General features: G+C 41.2%; 7 protein-coding genes across 7 annotated transcripts; 4 read left to right on the top strand and 3 right to left on the bottom strand.

Annotated features, from left to right (window-relative positions):
* Positions 1–164: 164 nt before the first annotated feature.
* Positions 165–1043, bottom strand: BRETT_001446 (uncharacterized protein; the record flags this gene model as incomplete). The annotated part of the gene is made up of 1 exon (XM_041279999.1): positions 165–1043. The coding sequence occupies one exon, from the start codon at positions 1041–1043 to the stop codon at positions 165–167; it is 879 nt and encodes a 292-aa protein (XP_041138213.1).
* A 1201-nt stretch (positions 1044–2244) lies between these two features.
* On the bottom strand, positions 2245–4915 carry BRETT_001445 (uncharacterized protein; the record flags this gene model as incomplete). Its single annotated transcript, XM_041279998.1, has 2 exons — positions 2245–3787; positions 4821–4915. The coding sequence occupies 2 exons, from the start codon at positions 4913–4915 to the stop codon at positions 2245–2247; spliced, it is 1638 nt and encodes a 545-aa protein (XP_041138212.1).
* Positions 4916–6134: 1219 nt separating this feature from the next.
* BRETT_001444 (uncharacterized protein) lies at positions 6135–8726 on the top strand (the record flags this gene model as incomplete). The annotated part of the gene is made up of 1 exon (XM_041279997.1): positions 6135–8726. The coding sequence occupies one exon, from the start codon at positions 6135–6137 to the stop codon at positions 8724–8726; it is 2592 nt and encodes an 863-aa protein (XP_041138211.1).
* Positions 8727–12059: 3333 nt separating this feature from the next.
* BRETT_001443 (uncharacterized protein) lies at positions 12060–12881 on the top strand (the record flags this gene model as incomplete). Its single annotated transcript, XM_041279996.1, has 1 exon — positions 12060–12881. The coding sequence occupies one exon, from the start codon at positions 12060–12062 to the stop codon at positions 12879–12881; it is 822 nt and encodes a 273-aa protein (XP_041138210.1).
* Positions 12882–15661: 2780 nt separating this feature from the next.
* On the top strand, positions 15662–16351 carry BRETT_001442 (uncharacterized protein; the record flags this gene model as incomplete). Its single annotated transcript, XM_041279995.1, has 1 exon — positions 15662–16351. One exon carries the CDS (start codon positions 15662–15664, stop codon positions 16349–16351), a length of 690 nt encoding a protein of 229 aa, XP_041138209.1.
* A 4222-nt stretch (positions 16352–20573) lies between these two features.
* On the top strand, positions 20574–22427 carry BRETT_001441 (uncharacterized protein; the record flags this gene model as incomplete). The annotated part of the gene is made up of 1 exon (XM_041279994.1): positions 20574–22427. One exon carries the CDS (start codon positions 20574–20576, stop codon positions 22425–22427), a length of 1854 nt encoding a protein of 617 aa, XP_041138208.1.
* A 1741-nt stretch (positions 22428–24168) lies between these two features.
* RPS5 (ribosomal protein S5) lies at positions 24169–24921 on the bottom strand (the record flags this gene model as incomplete). Its single annotated transcript, XM_041279993.1, has 1 exon — positions 24169–24921. One exon carries the CDS (start codon positions 24919–24921, stop codon positions 24169–24171), a length of 753 nt encoding a protein of 250 aa, XP_041138207.1.
* Positions 24922–25799: the final 878 nt, after the last annotated feature.

Here is a 25799-nt window from a genome sequence, read left to right as displayed (position 1 = left end):
ATGTCTACTAGTAAACTATCATCCAATTTATTCATACACTGCATGTCCATTCCTTCATCACCACTCTAACCAATACAAACATCTGTATTCATCTAATAACCTGTATTCATACATTCCAAACACCCCCATTTCAATATCCTCCTCCATATCTACACATCCCTACATCAGCGAGGCCCTACAGACGCTATATGGGAATTGAGCCTCGAGTCCATGTTTCTTCTGTCCGGAACATGAAGATCTATCAAACCTGCCAATTGTGTTCGAAGATGTTCGAGTTGCTTGACTCCACGAGCAACATTGTCCAAATCATTCAAGTTCGCAACGTCTACAAAGCACCGAATGTGGTAGCTTGCCGATTTGTCGACCGGCCGAAGGGGAACCGGGCCGTTTTGCGCTCCTGTAGACCTTGTGGAGATGTAAAAACGCACAACTTCAATCACGACAACATCATTGTAGTAAAAGCGTAGTCCGCGGGTCCAGAACTCTGTTTCCGGCATGTATCCGAGCTCATCCACATATCCCAGCACATCGTCTGTCTTGTAGATGGTGGCTTCGTAAATATTCTGAATTGAGACGGGTCGTTTTCCCGCTGCTGGGATGTCACTTAGCTGAATTGTCCATATGCTGTTATTTTTTGATGTTTCTGGAGACTGGTCAAAGACCGAGTCAGCCACTAGTGTGTGGGTACTTTGCCCAGCTTCTGTACTTGTACCATCAGTGGTATTTTGTTTCATGCTTTCCGTATTTTCTACCTTTTCTGCTGCCTTTCCAACTTCTTCACTATTCTCATCAGCTGTATTATTCGTCTCCATACTTCCTGAATTAGCCACATCCCACACCCGAATCATCCGGATCCGGTAAGTCTCAACTGGATCCGCCTTAGTTGTTGTTTTCTCGGGCAAATAGGGAAACTTCGGCCGTAGTATCACCGTATGCCTGGCCAATGGTTCTGGATTCATTCCTGTGAGTGTTTGAAGCGCAATTTTAAATGGCACAAACTGTGCCTTTGACACAGATGCCGTTAGAAGCAACTGTTGGACCATGGTCAGTGCCGTATGATGAACCAATCACTGCAAAATTGGCTTTTATTATATTGCCTTTTGTTTTCAACCGCCTCTCTGTACACCAACGCTGAATACACAAATTGAATATACAGGCAGAAATGGAAAGCACCGTGGAAATTTACTGTATGGTGTACGGATGCAATTTATATCTCCCGGTGTACATCGCAGATATTTTCAGGCACTGACTACTAAAAAGTAAGCATATTATAGAATATATTTGAGGTTATGAAGATTAGAAAAGCTCATTGCGATTTTAAATAGATTGCAATTGGGCTGTTGATTACCTTGGGGGAATACATTAATACATTAAAACATTAACACATTTACTAATTCGTCGATAGTCGGGTCGATTATACACAGTCTTGCTTAAGTAGGTTTCTCTTTTTGGATTGACGGGCGTTTAAGTTGGGCAAGTGTTTTAAAATTGGAACTAAAGTTTTTGCGCTGGGCGTTAATTTGCAGCATTATATGAATGCCGATTTTGTTTGTACTGGAGAAACATTTGCAATTATTGAATTGGTCTATTTAAGAAGGGTGATACAGATGCATTCAGAATATTACACATGAAAGAAATTCACGATTTGCTTTAAGCAGGATACTACATTGGAAATATACTTCAGGAATGGGACGGGGAGAGGGATTAGTTCAACACTTAACAGTTATGCTGGATTCACAGAAGTATATCAGTAGGATGAAACAGGTAGTGAAAGCATGAATGAAAGCTGAGTTGAGCTGCATAAAGGAGGTAAGAAATTAGTAAGATCAGAAGTTGGAGGATTAGGAATATTAGGAAGTGGGATATTAGGAAATGGAAGATTAAGTATATGAAACCTAGGAAGACCAGGAAGTGGACGATCAAAAGTTGAATGATTAAGTATAGGAAACTTCGGAAGATTAGAAGTTGAATGATTAACTATAGGAAACTTAGGAGCTCAGACTACAGTTGTTCTAAGACGTATAAGAAAGCATAGTACAAAAGCCAAACTATGGATAAGGATGAAGCTAAGACATCAATGCAACTTAAGAATGGAGTTGATTAAGACCTGAATATAAAAGATACTTCCGAGCAAGACGCTGCTCGGAAATCACTAACTCAAGAAAAACTCAAACGTAAGAATGAACGCTCATAAGATGGGCGGGAAGCTGATGCCACATGCACACCAAAAAGTACTTCCAACACTCAGAGCTCGGGCTTCTGGATCTTGATCCGGACACACTTGACCTGGGTGTAATTGCTCAAAGCCTCGGCACCCATCTCACGACCAATTCCGGACTGCTTGAAGCCACCGAAAGGCGAATTCTGCTGGAGATCGTTGTAGGTGTTGACCCAGACAGAGCCGGCCTCGAGTCTGTTGGACACGTAGATGGCCTTATCGAGATCTGTGGTGTGGACACCGGATCCCAAGCCGTATTCGGAGTCGTTGGCCTTCTCCACGAGCTCATCGATCGTCTTGAAGGGCAAAACAACGGCGACGGGGCCGAAGATCTCCTCCTTGGTCAACTGGGAGTCCTGGGGCACGTCGTAGAACACGGTGGGCTGGACAAAGAAGCCCTTTGTGCCGATTCTGCGGCCCCCGGTCAAGCACTTGAGACCAGTCTTCTTGGCGATGTCCAGGTAGTCCAAGACGGTCTGGAACTGGTCAGGTGTGGACTGTGCGCCCTGGTAAATGCCCTCCTGGAAGGGGTTTCCGACCTTCAAGGCTTCGACGGCCGCCTTGAACTTGCCGAGGAAGTCCCGGTACCACTTTTCGTCGGTGGCCTGGATGTAGATCCGGCTTCCGGCGCAGCACACCTCACCGCCGTTGAAGAAGATGCCCGTGATCAAGTTCTGGATGGTTTTCTGGACGTCGCAGTCCTGGAAAACGATGTTTGGCGATTTTCCGCCCAACTCCAACGTGACTTTCTTGATCGTGTCGGCTGCACCCTTCATGATGTTCTTTCCGACGGACGTGGAGCCCGTGAAGGCGACTTTTCTGATCTTTGGGTGCTGCAAGATGGCGTTTCCGCAGGTTCTGCCGCTTCCCGGGATCACGGCCAAGACTCCGGCGGGAAGTCCGGCCTGCTTGAACAAGGAGGCCGCGTACAAGTTGCTCAAGGGCGTGGCACTGGCCGGCTTGATGACCATGCAGTTTCCCGTGGCCAACGAGGGGCCCACCTTCCAGGAAAACATGAGAAGTGGGAAATTCCAGGGCGTAATTGCACCACACACTCCCAAGGGCTCCCTCTTGGTGTACGTCAAGTACTCGGGGCCGGTCTCCATGGTCCGGCCGTCCACCTTGTCGCAGTAGCCCGCACACGACCGCAAGTACTCCACGACCAAGTTGACATCGAACCGGGCACACTGCAAGGACTTTCCATTGTCAAGCGACTCGATCCGGGCCAACAACTCTCTTTGCTGGTCCATCAACTCCGCCGTCTTGTACAAGATCCTTGCCCGGACCTCCGGCTTCGTGTCCCTCCACTTGGGGAACGCCTTCGACGCACACTGCACCGCGTAGTCCACGTCCTCTGCACCTGCCTGCTGCAATGTGCACAATTTGTCCTCCGTGATCGGTGTAATGACGTCAAACGTCTTGCCCGACCGTGCCTTCACGTACTCGTTGTTGATGAACAACCCTGTTGGCTGCTCATAGCTTTGTCCCAGATGGGGAATGTCAATTTCTGCGTTAGGCTGCTCATTGCTCTGACTGCTTGTTGAATTTCCAGCTTTCTGTAATTTGCTGCTTTCAATATGCTACTGTTGATTGTGCTCACTTGCTTAAATAAGGTCCTCGAAAATCCGTGCTGCATAAGAAGGCCACGCCAAGCAAAAACAACTTTAAATTCGGTCTGCTTGCGACTTGTTGAGTCCCTCAATGCCACCTCACGCGGAATCCACCCTCCTTTTATACATGATGCCGGCCCTGGGGGAAACAGAAAAAAATCCCCGCGGCCGTTTCGGTGGGATCGAATTCTGTGGAATACGCAATATCCTGTTTGTGGGGAAAACCCTGTGCAACACTCAAAAATTTGCCTGGAAATTCAATTATATCAGAATGTACGGTGCTCGGAGCTTTTTTTCTTACTTTTTATTCGATTCGTTGGTTTTTCCAATATTCTATTCCTTGGCTTTTTCAATATTATACATTTGTCTTTTTCAATATTGTACATTAGTCTTTTCAATATTTTACATTAGTCTTTTCAATATTCTACATTTACCTTTTCAATATTCTACATCTACCTTTTCAATATTTTACATTAGTCTTTTCAATATTTTACATTAGTCTTTTCAATATTCTACATTTACCTTTTCAATATTCTACATCTACCTTTTCAATATTCTACACTTACCTTTTCAATATTCTACATTTACCTTTTCTACACTCGCTTTCCAATATTTTTATTCTTTTTTTTTCATCACGATGACTAACTATTCCATCGATGCAAAACTCATGCCTAAAACAAACAATCAAATTCCTCTCCTGAAAAACATATGAAAGCGCCTCCGGCGTTTTTTCCTCTATTGCCTTTGTTTCGCCCACCGCTATTTTATCCCACTTGGTTCAATCCACCAATCCAAACTCATTTACTCATCTCCGATTCTTTTTTCCCTATATGCCAATATGTGATCCTCGGAGACTTTTATTCGATTTTCTTATTCTCTGATTTTCTTTTCTTTTCCCCTATCTCCTTTTCACCTCTTTACTTCCACCTCTCTAATCTTATCCAATGAACCTACGCCTCACTTCCATTAATCTCCGCCCAAATAATTTCCACTTTTTGACCCAATCATCTTCTCCTATATCATATCCCCTACCCCCCACTTCAGCTTTTCCGTTTCCCGATATCAATCTCCGAATCTCCTTTTCCATTCGTCCTTTGCAAATTTCTCCCGTTCCACACCCCATCAATTTCACCCCTGCTTCCGTTTTCCGCCTCTCACATTTCCCGCCCTATTCCCGAGGCTTAACGACAGAAAAAATTTTTAGTATCTTTACTTTTCGTACTTTTTAATCGATATCACGTGACAAGCTGCATTTTTCCCCGATTCCCCTATTGTGCCTCTTGCCCGTTTTTCGGATTGCGACTGTTTTCGCTCCTCCGATGGAGTTCTCCAGAAAGAATCGCACTATTTTTTATCCAATTAGAGCACCGTCGAATTTCGCGAGGGTCAATTTTTTTTTTTAGTCTAGGTTTTCGCACTTCTGTCTTCGGGGTTTTTGAAATAATTCCCGCCTCCGTGTCGACCGCATTCGTCGCGACTCTCCGACAATCTCCTACTCTCGAAGCCCGCTTCATCCAAAATCTTATTGGCCATTTATGTGGACATCTCATACACACACCGCTTTTGATCACACTTTTTCTTCATTTTTCTTAACACAATAACCCTTTTCCCCGCATTCAGCTATTGTACCCGAACTCTTGCATTTCATCTTTTAATAACAACACTACTCTATTTTGCTGCAGACCCTGCAAATCCTTATTTTTCTTTGACCTATTTCCGACGGAGTTCCAAAACCAAAAAATATACATGTACTGAGATCGTAGCTGCACATCCGTGCCCCAAAATGAATATTTCCTGTTCTGTTCCACAAGAAAATGCCAGGGATTTTATAAAAAAAAAGGTGAGATTAAAATTTGTGCTCGGTTAACTTCACTTACATTTATCACTTTAATATGAGATCACGGACATAAATCAACAAAAGGTTCTTGCAAAGAGTTAATTGGAGAAGATGTCATCTGATAGACTTGGCGTCTACTTATTTCCAGAAATATTGGTACGTTTTATTCACAGCGTTTCGGAAAATAAGAATCAAAACTAACAAAGAGCCACTTTACTTGAACAAAGATCATCGAAAACAAAAAAACAAAACAAGCGCTGGCTATTCCATTTTTAGCTGATATTGGAGTGAATCAGATACTCGGATCATTGAACAGGTCAACTTTATCTTCATCGATACTTTCAACGCTGCGGTTATCGGAAATAAATGTTCAAAGTACAACTCATGCAGATTATCAACAAGATGAATTTGACGAAGCCAAAAATGGCACAACCAAATATCCAGCTATAATGCTGATTAACGCAGGAGAATGGTGGGGCTTTGGCCATTTATGCAGAGAGCGATTCGAAATCGATTGTGTTCTTGGATACGCAAAATCGGCAAGGGATATATTTTGCTAGGAACAGCAACTACTGATGTTGAAGATATGCCTGAGATCCTCGAAATTCAGGATATTCTGGTTATGCCATTGGAGTATGAAGCGGCTTTAAGGGCCATAAAAAAACATAAGAAGAAAACTGGGGTTATCGGAAGGAAGAAAAGAAGACTTTCGCAAATGGCAAAGAGAAAACACGAAGAACTCGCTGTTTTGGGTGAGCATTTCAATGTTTTACAGGGAGCAGACTTTGCAGACAAAGTGTCATCATCCGAAGATGATGAAGATGATTATGAGGAGGAGAACATGAAGGATAAGGGTAAAGAAAAGATAGCAAGCTCTGGAAGTGAAGGAAATATTGATAATGTGCTTGCAGGAACAAACCATAATAAGGAACAGTCTGAGAGAAGAGTTGGCAAAGATCCAAAAACCGAAAAGTGCAAATTCTGGTTTGGGACGGAGTCCGTGGAAAAAGCTGAACAGAGATGCCGACCTCTAGTTGGACAACAGGACGAAAAAGCGGTTGCAAACGATTTGTGCGGATATTCAGATACGTTTTCAAGCCAAAAGGACAGTGATATGGAAACATTGCGGGAGACTGAACCACTGCTGAGTATCAAGTCCAAGAAAACAAAACGAAACTCTCGAAAAGGAAAGAAAAGACTCAGGAAAGCAATGAAAGACGAGCAGAGAAGGATTGAAAGGAAATTCTGCAAGGAGACCAGGCGAATATTCAAACAGGGTGGCTTTTACCTGAGTTGGGAAGCCGATATATGGAGGGGAAATTTAAAAATAGATGAATGCACCGGTCGTCTTTGCACAGAAGAGAAAAATGCACCCTTAGACCATAAGGAGCCTGAATTTTTGTGGAATAAACATCTATTAGAGCCATTTAAGGAGCTGGAAAAACCAGAATGCAACCCCAGAATAGTCGCAAAAGTTGTGCGGGGGTTTGTCGGTGCCGTAAACATGAGAATGATGGATAATAAGCAGAAAGAGCGACTTGGAAAGATGATATTAGTGTCTAGGAGAAGCGCAAAGCGGAATGGAATGAGATATTTGAGACGGGGCATCGATGATAAAGGCCACGTGGCTAACTTCGTCGAAACAACGCAGATAGTTGCACTAATGGACGATAAAAGCACACATATACACCAGGGGGCGCATTGGAGCTGGTTTTCGTATAAAATATTGCGAGGATCAATCCCTGTTTTCTTCTATCAGGATCCTTCCAAGCTGCAACCGCGGCCAGAGGTGCAGAGAAGTATATCTGAGAATCGGGAAAAGTTCAAGCGGCACTTTGAGCATTTGCGAGACATTTATGGAGAGGAAAGTGCGATCACATGCATTTCGCTTGTTGATAAAAGCGGAAAAGAGCGGGAGGTGGGAAGGTTGTACGAGAAATTGGCACAGGAGCAAAATATACCATTTGTGTGGTTTGATTTCCACAAGGAGTGTGCAGGGTTGCAATTTGGCAATGTTGCCAGGTTGTACGAGGATGACACCGTTAAAAGCACTGCAGAGAGACAGAAGTACCTTTCAAGTGTCGGAGATACCCAGAATGGAATGTTTCGGATAAATTGCATCGACTGCCTCGATCGCACAAATATAGTTGTGAAGAGCATTTGCGAAAGAGTGCTGAAAAAGCAGCTTTGCGACCAGAAACTGGAGTTTACTGAAGCACAAAGTTTCCGGCATCGGTACTTGGGCATTTGGGCCAACCAAGGAGACTATTTGAGCTCCCAGTATGCATCAACAAATGCCATGAAAGGCGATTTCACTCGAAGTGAGAAACGCAGATACACCGGAGTGGTGAATGACGGAATAATTTCGCTTGTCAGGTTTTATCACGGCTTTGTAACAGATTACTACACTCAGGTGGTGATTGATTTCCTTTTGGGAAACGAGCAGAGCGATGTGTTTGAGAGATATGACTCGGTGCTTGACAACTTTGATCCCAATGCTGAACGAGAAAAGGAACTTGTTCAGACTCTGCGGGCTGAAAAAATCGCAAAAAGTGTCAGCAACATGTACTCTGAAGAAATAATAGGCGTCTGGTGGATCTTGGTCAACAAGAAGGACATGGATCCGTTTGCTTTGGGAGAAGGATTGCTTGTATTGACAAGTCGGAGTGCGATTATCGACTGCCCCAAAGTATCTGGAGACGAATTTGGAAGTAGTATGGTTGCAGAGCACCAGATATGGGAAATTCCTCTTGAAGATGTGCGTCTTGTCAAATACGGATCATACTACATGGACGTTCGCAGCAGACATGCAAGAAGACCAAGCAGAAATATGGGATGCGAGCTAGTATGGGGCCCAAGTAGAAAACCCAGCAGGTTAAGGCTAAGGTTTCCTTCTGGCTGGAGGAAAAACAGAAAGAAAAGCATGCTAAAACTCCTGATGAAGGTTTTCTTCAATTCCTCGTTTATCCATTGCGACATTGTCGACTTGCAGAGCGCACAGAAACACACTGCAGTTTGGGACTTAATTTCTTACAGGCTTCGGAGGCTTATTTGGGGATAACTTTGGGATCTGCTTGAACGGGATTTCATAAAGCTTTTAGACTCGTTTAATGCGGGTTGCGGCGGATTTTATGCAACATATGGTTGCACGCACTTCATAAATAATTGGTAATCAGATAATTTGGGTCAAAGAACATTGGAACCTGTAGAAACAGCATAGGCTAATCTTAACATGTAGCAGATGGGCAAAACGGCCTTACGTAATTCCATCTGAGCCGAACCAAGTACGAGAACACGAATAATTGACAGTTTAAAGACAGGCAAACATGGAAATTAGCTACTGATGAGATGAGATCAGGGTTTATTTACGCAGCCTGCAAATGATGTGACATCATACCGGCCAAAGCAAACAAATCCCAATATGGCATTTCATGTGAAAGTGCGCACGGTCTTTTATTATGACTGCTCCGTTACCATCGTTCGATACAGGCAGTGCTTACTTACAAGATGGCAATACAAGAAGAGAAGACCAAAAGAGAACATATAGAAAAACCGGTGAATTGCGGATGAGGGTAGCAGATCCAACCCATCTTTAAGCAATAGACTAAACAGTAAAAAGAAACCCGAGAGCACTAATTTGGCCCTCCAATTTGAGCAGTCCCAAAAGGGTAAAAGGTCGCAAAAACATGAGGGCCAGAATAAGGAGGAGATAAAAGCCACTCATTAACCGTTATACTTCCTGCAGTGAGCACGAACAAAATTCAGAAATGTAATGTCACTCTTTTGGAAATTTACCAGGACGGGACACAATGCGGACTGAGCAAGGAAAATTTTACATTCATTCATGTTGTGGGAATTTTTTTTTTTTTTCGGACCTCCTCATAGGACCATTGGATGCAGGCTGAGTGCAAATAACAAATATACTCACACAAGTCCAGCAATTCAAAACAAGCTTTATCCGATGTGCATTAAAGAATAATTTGATACACGCTGGCTGATTCGTTCCTGAACATTATGGACGGGATTGAACAAGAAAATTTTTTAAGGAAACAGCCGGTCGAAAGGCCGGAATAAGACTGCAACAAAAAATGGAACAATCAATATACTAAGTATCCTAGGCTCCAAATGGCACCGTAAATTAAGTGTAAGCTGGTTAATGCTTGCAGGAAGACTGTAAGGCCATCGTGGCTATTTGTTTTAAAAATAATACTTTAAGTATACTTAGTTTAGTACAGGAAAATTATTGGTGGACCAATCAGCTTGAATGTTATTTAGTGCAGCATTGAACAATGGGTGTGCGCAGTTAAGGTAGTGGCTGAAAACAACATAACATAAAGGGAGTACGAACCGAAAAGAATGGTGGAAATCATAGATCGCGGTGTTTCTGCTCATACAATATCAGATTTTGTATTATGCCGTTTCCTACTAGCAAATTGTATTGATGTGGATGTAATAGTCTAAAAACGTGAAGTTATCTTACTGTAGTGATGGAAAACTGCAAATTGGGCCAATAATGGCAATTACTCCTGAGATGAAATCATGAATCGAGTGCGGATATTCCAAATTACACTCAGATACAAGCTTGGAAGCCCACACTTTCTATAAGAGGCTTCAATAGCTACTCTGATTTGTCACTTTAGAAACGGGAAAATTAAACAAAACTGCAGAGAATGCTTTTTGCACACCTACTAAAGGTGGCTGAATAACTACAACTTTGTCAGTTTTGGATTAAGCTTGAGTGATATCGCTGTAGAAAGAGAGAAGTATGCCGTTTAAAGCTAATAAGAGAGCTGGCTTGTGCTTAACTGAGAAGCTTTGAGACTATTGTTCTGGGCTACAAACCAAGAAAAATGTTCTTGTATCGATGCACAAATGATGTATTTTTGCAGTTCCATAATACAAATACTCTAGGCTCGAACAAAGGCGTTGCAAAAACAAACAGAGCCTAGTTGTGCGTTTTGTTTGAACTCGAGGACTGATGACGACAAGTTTAGAAAATCGTAAACCAGGAAAGTGCACTTTTAATCTTTAATATATACTCTGCTATCTCCAAGGATATCATGATATCAGGATTTTAACGTATACGGTAATCGAAAAGTCTCAGTTCCTTCATGCTTTTAGTAATGCTTGTTTCCTGATGCCTTTAATATCTCATATTTCTCTTAAGTTTCTTCTGCGAACATCCGTACATTTTCATACGGAAACATTTCACTTGAATCTGCAAGAATACTAAACTCTTGATCTCATTTGGGTGGTTTCAACTACAAAGCATGCCTTCAATGGCTTATTTCCAGAAAGGATAACTGTAATTACTGAAAATAGTGAGGCTTTTGACATATCATATTTAGCATGATGCATTTGAAAAGATGAAAAGTCATGATGGAGAAATTGAATCGTCAACGGTCGCAGACTTTATTTTTTCTTTTTATTTTCTTTTATTTTATGTTGTTCTTTTCTATTATTATGCCCACTACCTTTTCTTTTTCCGAAACATCATATTTCCTTTTCCTTTTTCTTTTCCTTGCCTTCAGCCGCCCAATCACATTTTCTGAAGGTGATTTCTACCGCAGTTTTCGTAATGTAGGCTTGGGTTTGCAGACGAGGCCTATGATTCAGATTTTGTAACATCTCCTGAGATACAATATAGGAGAAAAAAGTTAATAACAAAGCAGTCGAACCTAAAAATAACCGGCAATTATCAGTAAACTTCGGTGTCTAGTGAGTTTCTATGCATTAGCATTGGTACAGAGTAACAGGAAAGAGATGAAGTATAAACAATCCAGAAAAAAATTCAAGTCAAAGTCACAATCAGCAAATATAGAAATGAATAGACGAGTGTGTAAATATTACACAGCCGAGTATTGGTTACAATCGTAGGAACCGCAATTAACACTCAAAGAAGAAGATGGAAAGAAGTTTGTGGTGCCGAAAATAGAAGTCATATAATAACAAAAGGCGGGATCAGCAGGAGGCAGGCATTGTTCTGTTTTTGGTTGTCCCGGTATACCTGAGGCAGGGAAAACACAGAAGCAATGCGAAAAGAAAGAGGAAAATTTTTTTCAGGGTTGGGTTTAACGAAGCACAATGCAAAGAAGAAAATGGAAACAACAAGGAAACAAGCACAGCCGGGTCTTTTTATTTTTTTTATTTTTTAATGCTTTTGTTTCGCTTCGCTGCCCTTTTTTTCCTTTTTTTCTGTGGGTGGGTGGGTTTTCAATGCTTACATTTAACCCTTTCGCAATAATTGCGTCTGTTGATATAAATAGATGCAGATTTTCCCAGAATGAAGAAGCAAACATCGCCCTGGAGGTTGCAAGGGCGCTTTTTTGGTTTGTTAGCACCTTGAACACTCTTGTTTTTCATAAAGCATTTAGCATTATCGGACACCACAACAATGTCGGAACAAGCAGACCCAGAACTAGGATACAGTCCAGCAAAGAACGAGCGGAAGTTCGGTCTCTCGGACACGATGAGAAACCATCTTATTGCCACTAGTGGAGAATTCATCGGTACCTTCATCTTTCTCTGGAGTGCCTACATGATTGCCCAGAACGCAAACTCGGATGTGTTTTACGGAACGAAGGGCTCGAACCCAGCCAAGCTTATCATGATCTCGTTTGGTTTTGGTTTTGGTGTTATGGTGGGCATTGTGCTCACAGCCAGGGTTTCCGGTGGCCACTTGAACCCCGCCGTGACTCTTTCGATGTTCATGGCTGGCCAGGTCACTCCGGTTAGAGCCCTCTTGATGATTGTGGCGCAGCTTGTCGCTGGTATGGCTGCAGGCGGTGCTGCCTCTGCTATGACTCCCGGTCCTGTTCTTTTTGCCAATGCGCTTGGTGATGGTGTTTCAAGAAGTAGAGGTGTGTTCATTGAGGCCTTTGGTACATGCATCTTGTGCGTGACCGTCCTCATGACCTGTGCCGAGCAGTCATTCCTCTCCGCCTGGGCCCCTGCTGCCATCGGTATCTCGTTGTTCATTGGTCACTTGATTTGCGTCTACACGACCGGTGCTGGTTTGAACCCGGCCAGATCCTTGGGTGCAGCTGTGGCCGCCGTGCCTGACACTGCCTTCCCAACGTATTTCTGGATTTACTGGATCGGCCCAATCCTCGGTGCTATTCTTGCCTGGGGAATCTGGAAGTTCTGGAAGATTTTGGACTATGAGACGTGCTGTGCCGCACCTCCAAAGGCTAAAGAGGACGAGATCGAGGATTAAAGGTGAAGAAAAGCCTTTTTTCTGCTTTCTCACGGTCTGGGCCTGATATTGGTTGCTTAGACTCGGCCTAGGCGCTTCTACAAATCGGTATTCATGCATGTTTTGCGTATTTGAATTTGGTTCACTACCTGCTTTTCAATTAATAAATAATAATAATATCACTTACTTACATTTACTCCCGACGTTTGCTTAGTTTAGTGTAGACTCAATATGCAAATTACTTAACTTGTTGCTTATTTACAGAGTATCAATCATGTGATACAATTCAATTCACGTCTTCCATAGCTCCCATTGCATTGAGATAGTACACTAATTGCACTCTGCAATTCCATCATCATGCCACTTCCCTAAGCTACTATCTTCTTCTATATTTCCTCTGATTTAATACCAGCGCTAAAACGACAAACAACCAATCAAATACCATTTTCCGTAATTGATACCCTCCAGATCATTCATTTGTTCCAGACCTGCATTAAAACCAGCATTTTATTTACACGAGAATCACCTTATTTCTGCTAAGCGCTAAGAACAAATTTCAGTCTTGCTGTGTGTGGAAAACCCAGGAAAATGGGCATAATATATGGTGTGGCTAATAATGCACAAACTAGGTACCTTTCTGCTCCAAGATCCCAATCCGCGCTTTACTACAAACAAATATGCTCCCCCTCATCTTTATCTCCGCTCCATATATTGCGGAATCAATCAACAGTTCGGAAATAAATCATTTAGCGGCTTTTCACCCATCGGATAAGAAAACCAATATTCAATAATTTTTTAGACCAGATAATAGCAAATTTAATTTACGTTCATAATTTTGATAATTTTGATAATTTTGATCATTTCGATTATTTTGATAATTTGTACTCATCGCCAGCATAAATTATGTAAGAACTTTTATCGGTTTGATAATATTTCAACAAAGTTGCATCATTTAGAAAATTTAATATATTTCCTTCAATTAGTTTAACAGCCTTTATTCAAGTAATTAATAGCCTTAATTTTATGACCTTTATTAAATATCCTATTTCCCTTATTATTCAACTGAAAGGTTTCATTTAACAGACCTGACCTTAATCGAACAATACAATTGTCATCCTTTAAATAATCATAGCCTTTAGATAATTTAATAGCATTTATTTAAATAATCAATAGCCCTCGACAATTCAATAGCTTGCAGATTTCAATGATCCCAGCAATTGTTCGACAGTGACCACATTCCTGCATACATTAAAGTCTGGGTTACGTCCTACTTTCGGAAATTTGCTTTTCAAACGCAGCTCCTTGATTTGCACAGAATACGAAGTTTGCTAGCAATTGTTTTTATACTTATCAAAAAGACAACACACCCTTTTTCTTGTTTGAAAACTTTTTACATTGTGTTATTTGGTGCACATACACACTCTAAGTTCACAGTATTAGCTTTGAATCTTTACCAGTAAAATCCGCTCAAATACTTCGGGATCACATCCGTCGGCCGATCGACGCTTAAAGCAACAAGAAAATGGAACACACGATTTTTCCGATTCTGCTTCATATATCGGACTTGCTCAATAGAGCGATAAAAATAAAACCCGGCGGACAGGAATCCAAAAGCAAACTATCAATTTGACTAACTAATGGAAAAATTTTTGGCGCACCGAAATGAGACCTTTTTTTGTGCCACTTGCTTAGGAAAGAAGAAAACAAAATATCCAGCCCACACATGTGTTTGTCGGAAGAAAAAAAATTAAAAGAAAAAGAACAAAGAAGCAGACAAAAGCGAGAGAGAACAATGCAGCATGCATTTTGTTAATAAAATGTACCACAGAAGACGTCACCACAGAAACTTAGCGTAATACTGCTTTCTACAAGCATTCGGAAAATTATATTTTTCTGTTACAAACTTCATCGCGATTGTGTAATAATAATCAACGGTGCAGAATTGTAACAAACATTCGTTCACGTAAATTTTATTTTCCTTTTTGCAACACTAGTACTTCCTTATTGATACGCTAAATGTGTAATTTTTTTTGTCGACCTCTTTTTTTTCATTTTCCTGCGTTGTACTTATTTCCGGGCTCATATAAATCCGGAGTGACCTCTTCAACACTCAAAATCATACTTTGTCAATTTGCCGATTATATTTGGAGGGTGAAGCCAGCAAGCAGGGAAATATGGACAGAAAGAGACACAGAAGAAATATAAAGCAATGAAAAATTCAAAGGGTGCGAAGATAGAAAGAGGAAATCGAAATTGTAGATTAATTACTAGTTTCACTACAATTGATCCGTAGCTATAGCAGCATCCGAAGGCCGCAATATTTGGTAGAAACCAGCCAAGTTGAAAGTGAATATAAATTACATGAGAATGTAAAACTGGAAAATACTTCGTTCGCATTTGCATTATGCAAATTTGCGCAAATTGCCCTCGAAAACGGACAAAATTATCTTCTTGTATCAATTGCTCCTATTAGTGCCGAAGTCATTGATGCACAAACGGGCGTCTTAGAAATGTGGCTTTGTGTTTCCGAATCAATATGGTTTCTCGGTTTGCAATCTTGAGAAAACCGGTGACTACACGTTACTCGAGAATGACATCCGTACACCTGAAGTAGAACTGAAAAGCGCGGGAAAGGATAGAGGAGAAAGAAAAAGCGAGGTAGGAAAGGGAAGGAGAGCATAAACAAAAAAAAAAGCGAAATTGGTAGAAAATGGAAATTGGGCCATGCGACAAACTGTATACTGTAGAGTTAAAAAATAGGGCGATTAGGGATAATTTTGCACGGAAAAGCAGATAGAAAAATGCAATTGAGGAGTTCCACAGTCCAGGCAACAAAGCGTAGTGCATCGGCAGAGTCTGAGAAGGAGAAGCCTGCAAAAAGAGCAAAAACTGATAAAAAAGTGGCTGCTAAGAAAACAGGAAAGCAAGCAAAAGCAAAGGCTAAAGCAGAAACTAAAGTTGTGAAAACTAAAAAAGAGCACACATCCAAGGCTGAGTCAAAGAAGGAGGCCAAACAAACTCCTGGAGAGCTTGAAATCGGGGATGCAATTCCTGAAGATGTCGTTTTAGAGGACCAGAACTCGAAGCAAGTTAACTTGCTCCAATTGGCAAAGAAGGCACACATTCTTGTTGTATTTGTGTACCCAAGGGCTTCAACCCCAGGATGCACAAGGCAGGCCAAAGGTTTCCGTGATGAATATGACGAATTGACAAAAAAGCTCAAAGCTACAGTTGTTGGTCTCAGTGCAGACTCTCCTAAAGCACAGCAAAAGTTTATCGAGAGACAAAGTCTCCAGTATGATCTTTTATGCGATCCAGGCCGGTCACTAATTGCCACTTTAGGCTGCAAGAAGCACCCCAAGGGAACTATTCGATCGCATTTCATCTTTGTAGACGGTATTCTTCGAGTTAAGAAGGTGAAAGTGAGTCCGGAAGTCAGCTATAAGGGTGCATTGGAGCAGGTTAAGGAAATAGTGGCTGAAAAGAAGTGAGTAGAGACACGTGCGGGGGCTAAAAGCCACTTTTTTGGTCGCCAAACGCCTATTTTGGTGCTTCCAGGTAGAATTGGTAGACGTCGTTTTATTGTACATTCCTTTTGCATTTATCAGTAAGCATATGAAGTATCTGGTTGCGTAATTTGTAGATGGTACGATAAATTGACTTGGAATATTGGTAAATTGACTTGGGATATCGATAAATTGACTTGGAATATTGGTAAATTGACTGGAATACCAGTAAACTGACTTGGAATATTGGTAAATTGATATGGAATACCAGTAAATTGACTCGGAATACCAGTGATTAATGTGAACAGTGCTGAGATAAAAGTGGACGCAGGAAAAATGAATCCTGGTTGTAAAATTGCCACACAGGAAAAATGAATCCTAATTGTGAAATTGCCAGTATTTCCAAACTGATATTTGGAGGAATCCGGGGGTTGGGAAATCACAATAGGGAGGAGTTGGAAAGACCCCTAAAACTGATGAAAAGAAGATAAACAGCCAGTAGTAAAAAGAAGGGGGTAGGATAAACACACGTTGTCTATACCCAAAATTTCATATTCTCATATCTTATTGATGTGTCTAAAGAAGAGGAAAATACCAGACTGCTGGGTAAAAGATGGTAGTTAGGCAGAATTAATCGACACTAAAACATATGCCACAAAAGAATTTCTTCATGCTGGCATTGTATCCACACTAGATACCAATTTTCATCCCTTGAAATATTCTGAGGGTACATGATAGTAGAGAATATGGAAAGAAGGAGATATGGAAGGAATAAAGGAAGGAAAGCGGTAAGAAGGAAAAGACACGAAGCCATGAAATCATAAATATTTGAATATATGAAATCATCAATAGTTGAACATGTGAAATAATCAATAGTTGAACATGTGAAATCATCAACAGTTGGACATGTGAGATCATAATATTTGAATATATGAAATCATCAACAGTTGAATATATGAAATCATCAACAGTTGGACATGTGAGATCATAATATTTGAATATATGAAATCATCAATAGTTGAACATGTGAAATATTCAATAGTTGAACATATGAAATCATCAACAGTTGAATATATGAAATCATCAATAGTTGAACATGTGAAATATTCAATAGTTGAACATATGAAATCATCAACAGTTGAATATATGAAATCACAAATAGTTGAATATGTGAAATTATCAACAGTCGAATATGTGAAATCATCAACAGTTGGACATGTGAGATCATAATATTTGAATATATGAAATCATCAATGTGCGACCATGCGAAAATAATCATGAAGGCTAAAAGCTGAAAGCTTAGAAACATGAGAACACAAATGTATCACCATGTCAAAGCATGAAAGCCCAGAAACATGGAAGTAATTCATCTTTAAAATATCAGCAGATAAGGAGGTAAAGCATGAATACAGACAGCTGAAAAACTCTCGGTTGATATAAATTGAAATACTGTGAGAAACTCAATGTCTTGAACTGATCCGCTTTCAAATTCAATCCTTTCCATACTTCACTCTCAAGACAAGAGAAACCAGTAGTTACATCCACTGGATCACTTCAGTTGTTGATGATTGAAACCGGGATTCTACTTGGAAAAGATAAAAATAGGCGCTGTAAAAGTGAAAAAATTTAACAGGCGCCAAATCAACGTTTCGGGTCTGAATGTCAAAAATAGCATGTGAAAGAAAACACACACACAAGGAAACAGGCCAGGCCCAAAATAAAGCATACACACATTAGAAGACGAAGATAACCGAAGGATATGCACAAAAATAGGACAAGTATATGTGCATCAGTGAGACAAAATGCCAATTAAAGCACAGAAGAATATGAAAGCTATGTATCCAGAACTTCTAGCATGGAGAGAAAAGAGTACATGTATCTTCAATTAGACGGTTTAGTGTACTAGACACATAAACTGACGAAGTGCGAAACCCTGCTGAAAATTGGTGATGGCTAGACATAAGGCTGATTTCATTTTGGCATTGATTCGGTTGCAGGCAACAATGCGTTCTAAACGATGCTTAAAAGTCGAAATAAGTGATGCAATATGTGTGATGAACCGATTCCGCCGGAGTGCCCATAAATGATGCTTGACTGACTCTATAAGCTCGATTGCGATCTTTCGAATTCGATTTTTGGTTAAACACAATTAGAAATTATACAATATTCCAGAACGTCGATACATAAGCCTATTCATCGTTGCCGAAGCTAGCCATATGACATCACATTGCAGGCAGTTGTGTAATCATGATCTAAGCTGCTACATGCTTTTATCTGTGTTTCTATGATTTCACTAAATAAAATTGTACACTTTTAAAGCCTGTGATTCCAACTACGAAACCAAATGCCATGCTTGCTCTCCTATTATTCGGCTAGGGAGGGAGTTTCGGTTTTTACAAAATAATTTTTATTTTTCATTTTACCTTTATTTTTTATTTTTACTTCCCGTTTTACCTATGCTTTTTAATTTTATTTTACTTTTATTTTTTATCTATTTTTTCCTCTATTTTGCTTAATCCTCAATTCCCACCTCTGTGTTGCACGTCTTTTCTTTTTTCGTCAGTATTTATTTTTTACTGTCTTTTCTTCTTTTGCTTCGTTGTCTGGACAGACAGGCATGAACAAACAAACCTGAGGAATTTCTCGCACATTCGTATTTTTTTTTTTTCGCACATTCTATTATTCGCACTTGATAAATATTGCTACCTATGTTACATCCCGCTTTGTTTTCCCCATCGGTGAATTAACCCGCCGGAGAACGGACAATCAAATAAAACAAAAGCATTAAAGCAAATGTTCTTTGATGACATTTTCTTCCGGCAGTACATCGTATTTCAGATTGTAAAAACTTTAGCGTGGTTCGATTAACTTTTTTCAACTTGTTATCTAGATGCCAAAAGAAAGAATGTATTCATTTCAGTGTAAATACACGATGTGGTAATGGTAACGTATTATTCCCTGCATAGAATGTATTAATAGACAACTCCAAGTCGATGTAACATATTAGAATTTTACCCCTTGAAAATACACGCTATCGCCCGAAAATTTGCAGGGGATGAATGCTGCAGCGTGAGAGGGAATGAGGAACAAAGACTAAAATAAAAATAGAATATTGCTTGTTTGCAACAACAACAACAAAAAAAAAAAATGCGGATAGCGTACCGGGGTTGTGTATTTTAAACTCGGTGTTAGAAAGCAGAAACAAGGAAACTCAAAATTATAATATGTGCAGCCGGTCCCCTTGTAACGCAGGTCGGCGCAGAGAGCGCAGTCAGGAGTGCGCGGAAAAAAAGAAAAATTTTTTTGAGAGACAAGGGGAAAGCTGGGTGTGGGAAACACAATAGCATTATGCAAAAATTACGCTTATTGCGATGGCTGCGGCAAAGACCACATTTGTTGTAATTACCGAGGATCTGACGCAAGAGTGCGTTTTAAACTTGAAACAATCGTGGGTGGAAACCGAAATTTTGAAAAGCGTGATATTATGATTTGGAGTAAAGATAAAAATCACATTCTTTTTTTCTTGTTCGTTTGCCAATGCATCACTTGCTCCCAAATATGAACGAAATGGGTTTACATAATTTTTTTTTCCGTCTTCGCGAGCAAAGATGATGCAGCCAGCTTGATTTTGGAATGCCTCGTAAAAAAGTCACTCAATGCCTTACACTGAATTCTGCCGCCCAGTAAGGTAAACTCTGCACAATAGACATGCAGATGAATCGAGCATGTAGAGTCGCATTGTCATCATTGTAAAACGGTTTGCACACTGCAAAAAGTTATTTCTGCCCGCATTGTTTAAACTTTTTCTTTCTTCTTTTCCCACTTTTGTGGCCGGACAACCAACGTCGGTCGGCTGTTTCAGAAGCTAATTTTAAAAACTCAATGTTGACCTCAACATAGATCTTCAGGACATTTTCCTTTTATTGCAATTTTATACTCTGCTTTGTCTTTTTTTTTGCGCTCTGTCTCGTCTTATTATTCAGTTCCTCGCTTTATTTCCGAAACTTTTATTCTTTGTGTTTATGCAGCCCCTATCTGATTTAACTTTCACTTCCTACTATATATCTAACTGATTCCTCATCAATTTCCTTTTCATGCATATTTTGTTTTTGTTATCCTTGTATTTTTTTCCCGATTGTACACTCCCTATTAGATTTCTTTCCTTTTTTTTTTTCTATCCGAGTTAAATTTCATCAAGTACTTTGTGATGCTTAAATTGGCGGGTCCCACACAACAATTACCTTTGCATATCTGTCCAACAAGTAAGATGTATCCGAACTCCAGCGCGGCATATAATGCGCCACAGAACCTAGCGCTCTCGTCCTCCTCTGCGCTGTCCACCGAGCGCCATCTTGGTGACCAGCGCCAGCACCAACTGCCGCAGCCGCAGCAGGCGCAACAACCGCAACAACCGCAACAACCGCAGCAGGCGCAACAACAGTATCCTGTTCTCAGCTACCCGCCGGGCGCAACCGCGCGCTCCCAGTTCGCAACGCCGCCGCAGGTAGCACCGGCTGCGCTCCAGCCACCAGCGCAATACTTCCAGTATTCTCCCGCATATGCAGTTGGCCCAAATCAACAAAGCCCTCAATTTCCACATGTGTCCATACCTGCACAGCCCTATGTTTATGAAAGATCCATTCCGCAGTATTATTCGCAGCTCCCAGTTGCGCCAGCGTCACCGTACGGGTATCAAGCGCAGGCGGCCGCAGCGCAACTACCGGCGGAGGTCACTTTGCGCGCGCCGCCCCCCGCACCAGCGCCAGCGCGGCCTTCAGCGCAACAGCTGCAACCCGCATACTCGATGATACAGATGCGTGCGCAGTCGCAGTACGGGATGGCGCCATCGCCGCCACCGCAAGCGGCCTCAATGCCTGCGTTTCCCGTAATGCGGATGGCGTCAGTGCCAACGATGCGCGGTCTGCAGGCCCAGGCGCAAATACAAGCGCAGGCCCAGGCGCAAGCGCAGGCAGAGTTGCGCGCGCAGAGGAGACCCTCTTATGAGCATCCCTTTGTTGGCTCTTCCTATATTTTATATAGCAGCAAGCCGCTACCGGTGAGCGGCGCAAGGCCTGGTGCAGACGCAATAATAGAAACTTCGGGCCGGCGCAGCTCCAGCGCATGGCCGCCAGAGGACGATAGACTGCTTAGAAAACTCAAAGAGGAAAAAAAACTGGGATGGAGAGAAATCGCCTCATATTTCCCAAATAGGACTTTGAATGCATGCCAATTCCGCTGGAGGAGACTTGTTATCGGAGTTTCCGGCAAAAAGGATAAAAACCAAGGTGTGATTGAGGAGGTCACTGTTGGTAACGAAAATGATGATGTCAAGATTAAGAGTGAGAAAAGAAGAGAAACTATGCTGAGCGAGATTAAGGAGGGGGAGGATGAAGATATTAAGGATGGAGAAAATGAAAGTATAATTAAGAGAGAGGAGGAGAACGTGAAAGTTGAGGATGGAGAAGACATGAAAGTTAAGAAGGAGGATACACTTAATGATGGGAAGTCTAGAGACATAAAAGTTAAGAATGAGGATATGCTCAATGATGGGAAGGAGAAAGACATGAAAGATAAGAAGGAGGATATACTCAATGATAAGAATGAAAAAGAAATTAAAGATACGAACGAGGATACACTGAATGAGGAGAAGGGGAAAGACACAGTCAAAGATGAAAAATCCAATGATGAGAAAATCCAGAATAAGAGTAAAACTCAGAACGAGGATCAAAACAGAGAAAAAGTCAAGAGTGTGGATAATGAAACTGCAGAGGAAATTTTGGATCGTGACATTCATAAGATGGACAATACAAATGAAAATATCATAGAGCGGAAATCGGAACCAAGCATGCAAAAAGAAAGTAATGCTAAAAGCAGGGATTCATCAAAGAAATCTCGCTTACTACACTCAGACGATCATTCATCCCCAAAGCAAAGCGGAATAAGCCATAAGAGAAAGCTAAGCTTGAACAAGGAGAATGACTCTTTTGAAAAATACCAACCACAACCCAAGAGGATTTGTACATCACCAAGCAGATCGAATATCTCAAAATTATTGAACTAATATACCATTTTTGTGCTAAACGCCCACTAATTGCGAGGAGAAGTTGTTGTATTTGGCGCTGAAACCTTATCTTTTCTATACATTTTTATCCGTCCTTTTGCATACTGGCATTCAGAATTATTTTGTTAACACTAATATTAGCATTTTGCATTTATTTTGAAGTCTTTTTAGTTGTAACAACCTATACTTTTTTTACATGTTGTAAGTATTCTTTGTATTGCTGATTATGCTTTTCTGCCTAAGAATCAGGATCAACGAAACGTCAAATTTGTACCCATCGATCTCTTCATCTTTGATGATCCTGCAGGTAATTAATTCCCAAGTGAGAAAAAGGAGGTTAGTGCGAGGAACTAATACCAAACATGAGTTTAAACTCCTCACTAATATTTAACCGCCGGGGACTTCTAAGGCCGGAAGGCTAGGGGAAGCCACGCAGGCGCGTCGATCGACCGGACCAAATTCAAGCTTACCTTCCCGGACCCAGTCTCTTTTCGGCAATATAGTCGTCCAACTGGGCTGTGATGAAATAAAGACAATGACAAAATATGCAGGTTAAGAGGACCTTTTTGGTTGTGAAGTTCTTTACTGTTTAGATATGATTGAAATGTACATTTGGCAGAGTGAGGGCAAGAAGACGCTCATCGACAGGTCGATCGACGCCGAGTACAGGTTGCTAAGAGCATTTTTCATGAAGTGCGTACGTAGTATTGGTCTGTATTCTCTTTTTCCGGTTGATGGATCGTCACAGGATGAAAATATGCTTATGGGAGTTACAGATTAAAACAAAACAACAAATAGCAGACTTTAAAAATAGCATACATAGCCGACTTTCAGGAGAAAATCACAGAAATCGTAATTTGAGAAAAAAAAAAGTTGGCGATTCAGGAAACAAACAATTGAGAAATCACATGCAAGTTTTCGGGGAGCAGAAACGCTGACATAATCAGAAGCATTTAAAAAGCATGACCATGCAGCAGCTCTTCCGAGGAATAGAAAGACGTGCAAAAGCTAACGAGGCTGTCAAAGATTGAAAAGGGACATTCGGCGGGACACACAAGTAGCGTACGGAAAATTCAGTAAGACAATATAAATCTCCCAAAGGTGTATACATAAGTTTTCAAAAAACTAGAGCACTAACTGTACACTCCAAAAAAACGGAAAAACAGAAAATTTGCAAAGTAGCAGTTTAAAAATAGGAAAAGACGCACCATAATTCCAGGGTCGAAAATCGGAGTAGTAAATGTATGATTGCCAAACCAGATGTGTTAGGGTGTACTGGGTTATTGAAGAAAGAATTTGGAATCTTGCAGATGGCGTCTATTTTTAAGCAGGGAAGTGCAAAGTGTGTGTTAGTGTGAATAGGGACTGAAATTCTGTGTGAAGTCAAGTAAGAAAATTACAATGTGGATTCCAACATGAAGCTGAGTCTGAATACCATTGTGAAGTTTTGTGTGAACATCCAAGTAAAGCTTGACAAAAGATCTACGTAATGTTTAGTGTGATGGTGGCTACTTTTGAAGTTGGTCAAGGTAGTTAGTTGAACGAAGTTGATGAAACTGGGCCGTAAAACCGAAGACTACCAGACAGCAGAGTGCTAAAAGAGCACTGCATAATAGCAAGCCAAAGACAGCGTAAACCTCGAGAAAAACGATACATCCCTGGCAAAATTAAATACCTACAGTAAAAATCTATAATCTGGATTATATTACTATACCTAAGCTGCAAAAACAACAACAACTCATTAACGGTTGGACTTGGCAACTCTCTCCAACTCATCCTTCTTCTTGATAGCGAAGGAAGTAGAAGAACCCTTGGCAGCGTTGATCAACTCCTCGGCCAAGCACTCAGCAATGGTCTTGATGTTTCTGAAAGCAGCCTCTCTAGCACCAGTAGTCAACAATGAGATGGACTGGTCGACTCTTCTCAATGGGGAAACATCAACAGCCTGTCTTCTGACGGCACCGGCAGAACCAACACGGGTGGTGTCTTCTCTTGCACCTGTGTTAACGATGGCATCAACAAGAACCTGCAATGGGTTTTGGTCAGTGATGACATTAATGATCTCCATAGAGTGCTTGACGATTCTCACAGCCTTGAGCTTCTTACCGTTGTTTCTTCCGTTCATCATGATGGCGTTGGTCAATCTCTCAACAATAGGGCACTGTGCCTTTCTGAATCTCTTGTTGGCGTACTTTCCGGCAGTGTGAGGAACAAAGATTGGCTGTCTGACCTGGATGTAGTCAGCCAATGAGATGTCCTTGACAGTGATTCCCTCAAAAGACCACTTGTTGAACAACTTAACCTCCTTGGCTCCGGTCTGGATGCTCTTTGGGATTGGTGTAGCCAACTCAACAAACTTGAACTCTGGTTCTGGCTCTGCAATAACTTCTTCTTCAACTTCAACTTCTTCAGCTGGAGCTTCTTCAACTGGAGTTTCCTCGGCTGGAACTTCCTCCACTGGTTGTTCTTCGACTGGCTTCTGTTCTTCAGACATGATGTATGCTATATATGATGGCCTTAAGTGAACCTGTTGTTGTACGGACGAACTTCAAGATGTGATAAAGAAAGTTTGGATCGTCAATGTGTTCTCAATTTACTTACTCTCGCTTTTTTTTTTTTCCACCCTACCAATTTTTGTGCCTCGCAATTTTTCACATCTCACGATAAGAAATGGCAGGGCTAGAAAAAATTTTTTCGCGCAAAAAAAGCCCACTTTTGCTCGCTTGTCACGTGCCGAGTAGGCCACTTTACCTACATGTTCATGAGAATAGAACTATTACACAGAAACTCTGTTACAACCATGTTGCAAACGAACACATATATTCATTATTTTGGTAAAATAGCTTTGGAAACAAGAAAAATGCCTTCTTTCCTACCACATTCCTTGAAACCCCTTGCGGTACGAAAAATCATTTTGCCACACCCTCGCACCTCTATGACGAAAGCCCGCGAACCTTATCTCCAAAATTGACATATCCTCCGGAATAGGAAGTCAAAAAACACAGACGCGACTGTATGCGTCGGTAAGCATGGATGCTCATCTGAAGATTTCCGTGACTTTTTGCGTACCCCGCATTTTTCACCTTTCCCACCCTTGCCAAACAAAGCCTGATACAATGTTCGCACGAGCGGCACTTTTTGAAACGTCAATGTTACGATTAACATTTTAGCACTAATCAGCAACCAAAATTAGACCAAAGTAATGCCTGCGTGAGACGTACCCTGAACCGGTTAAACTTATATTGCTCCCGGCTTTGTTCCGATTAGTTTAACCACATGCCCTCATTCCTTTTGTCCTAATATGCAAATTTAGGCTAGGTACCCCAATACCAATTTTGTAACTACTATATCTAGGTGGAGTACAAAACAAGA

This window comes from Brettanomyces bruxellensis, chromosome 8, assembly GCF_011074885.1.
Source record: "Brettanomyces bruxellensis chromosome 8, complete sequence".
Lineage (NCBI taxonomy): Eukaryota > Fungi > Ascomycota > Pichiomycetes > Pichiales > Pichiaceae > Brettanomyces > Brettanomyces bruxellensis.
The sequence above is the reverse complement of the archived record's forward strand: the minus strand, read 5'-3'. Positions and strand labels throughout refer to the sequence as shown.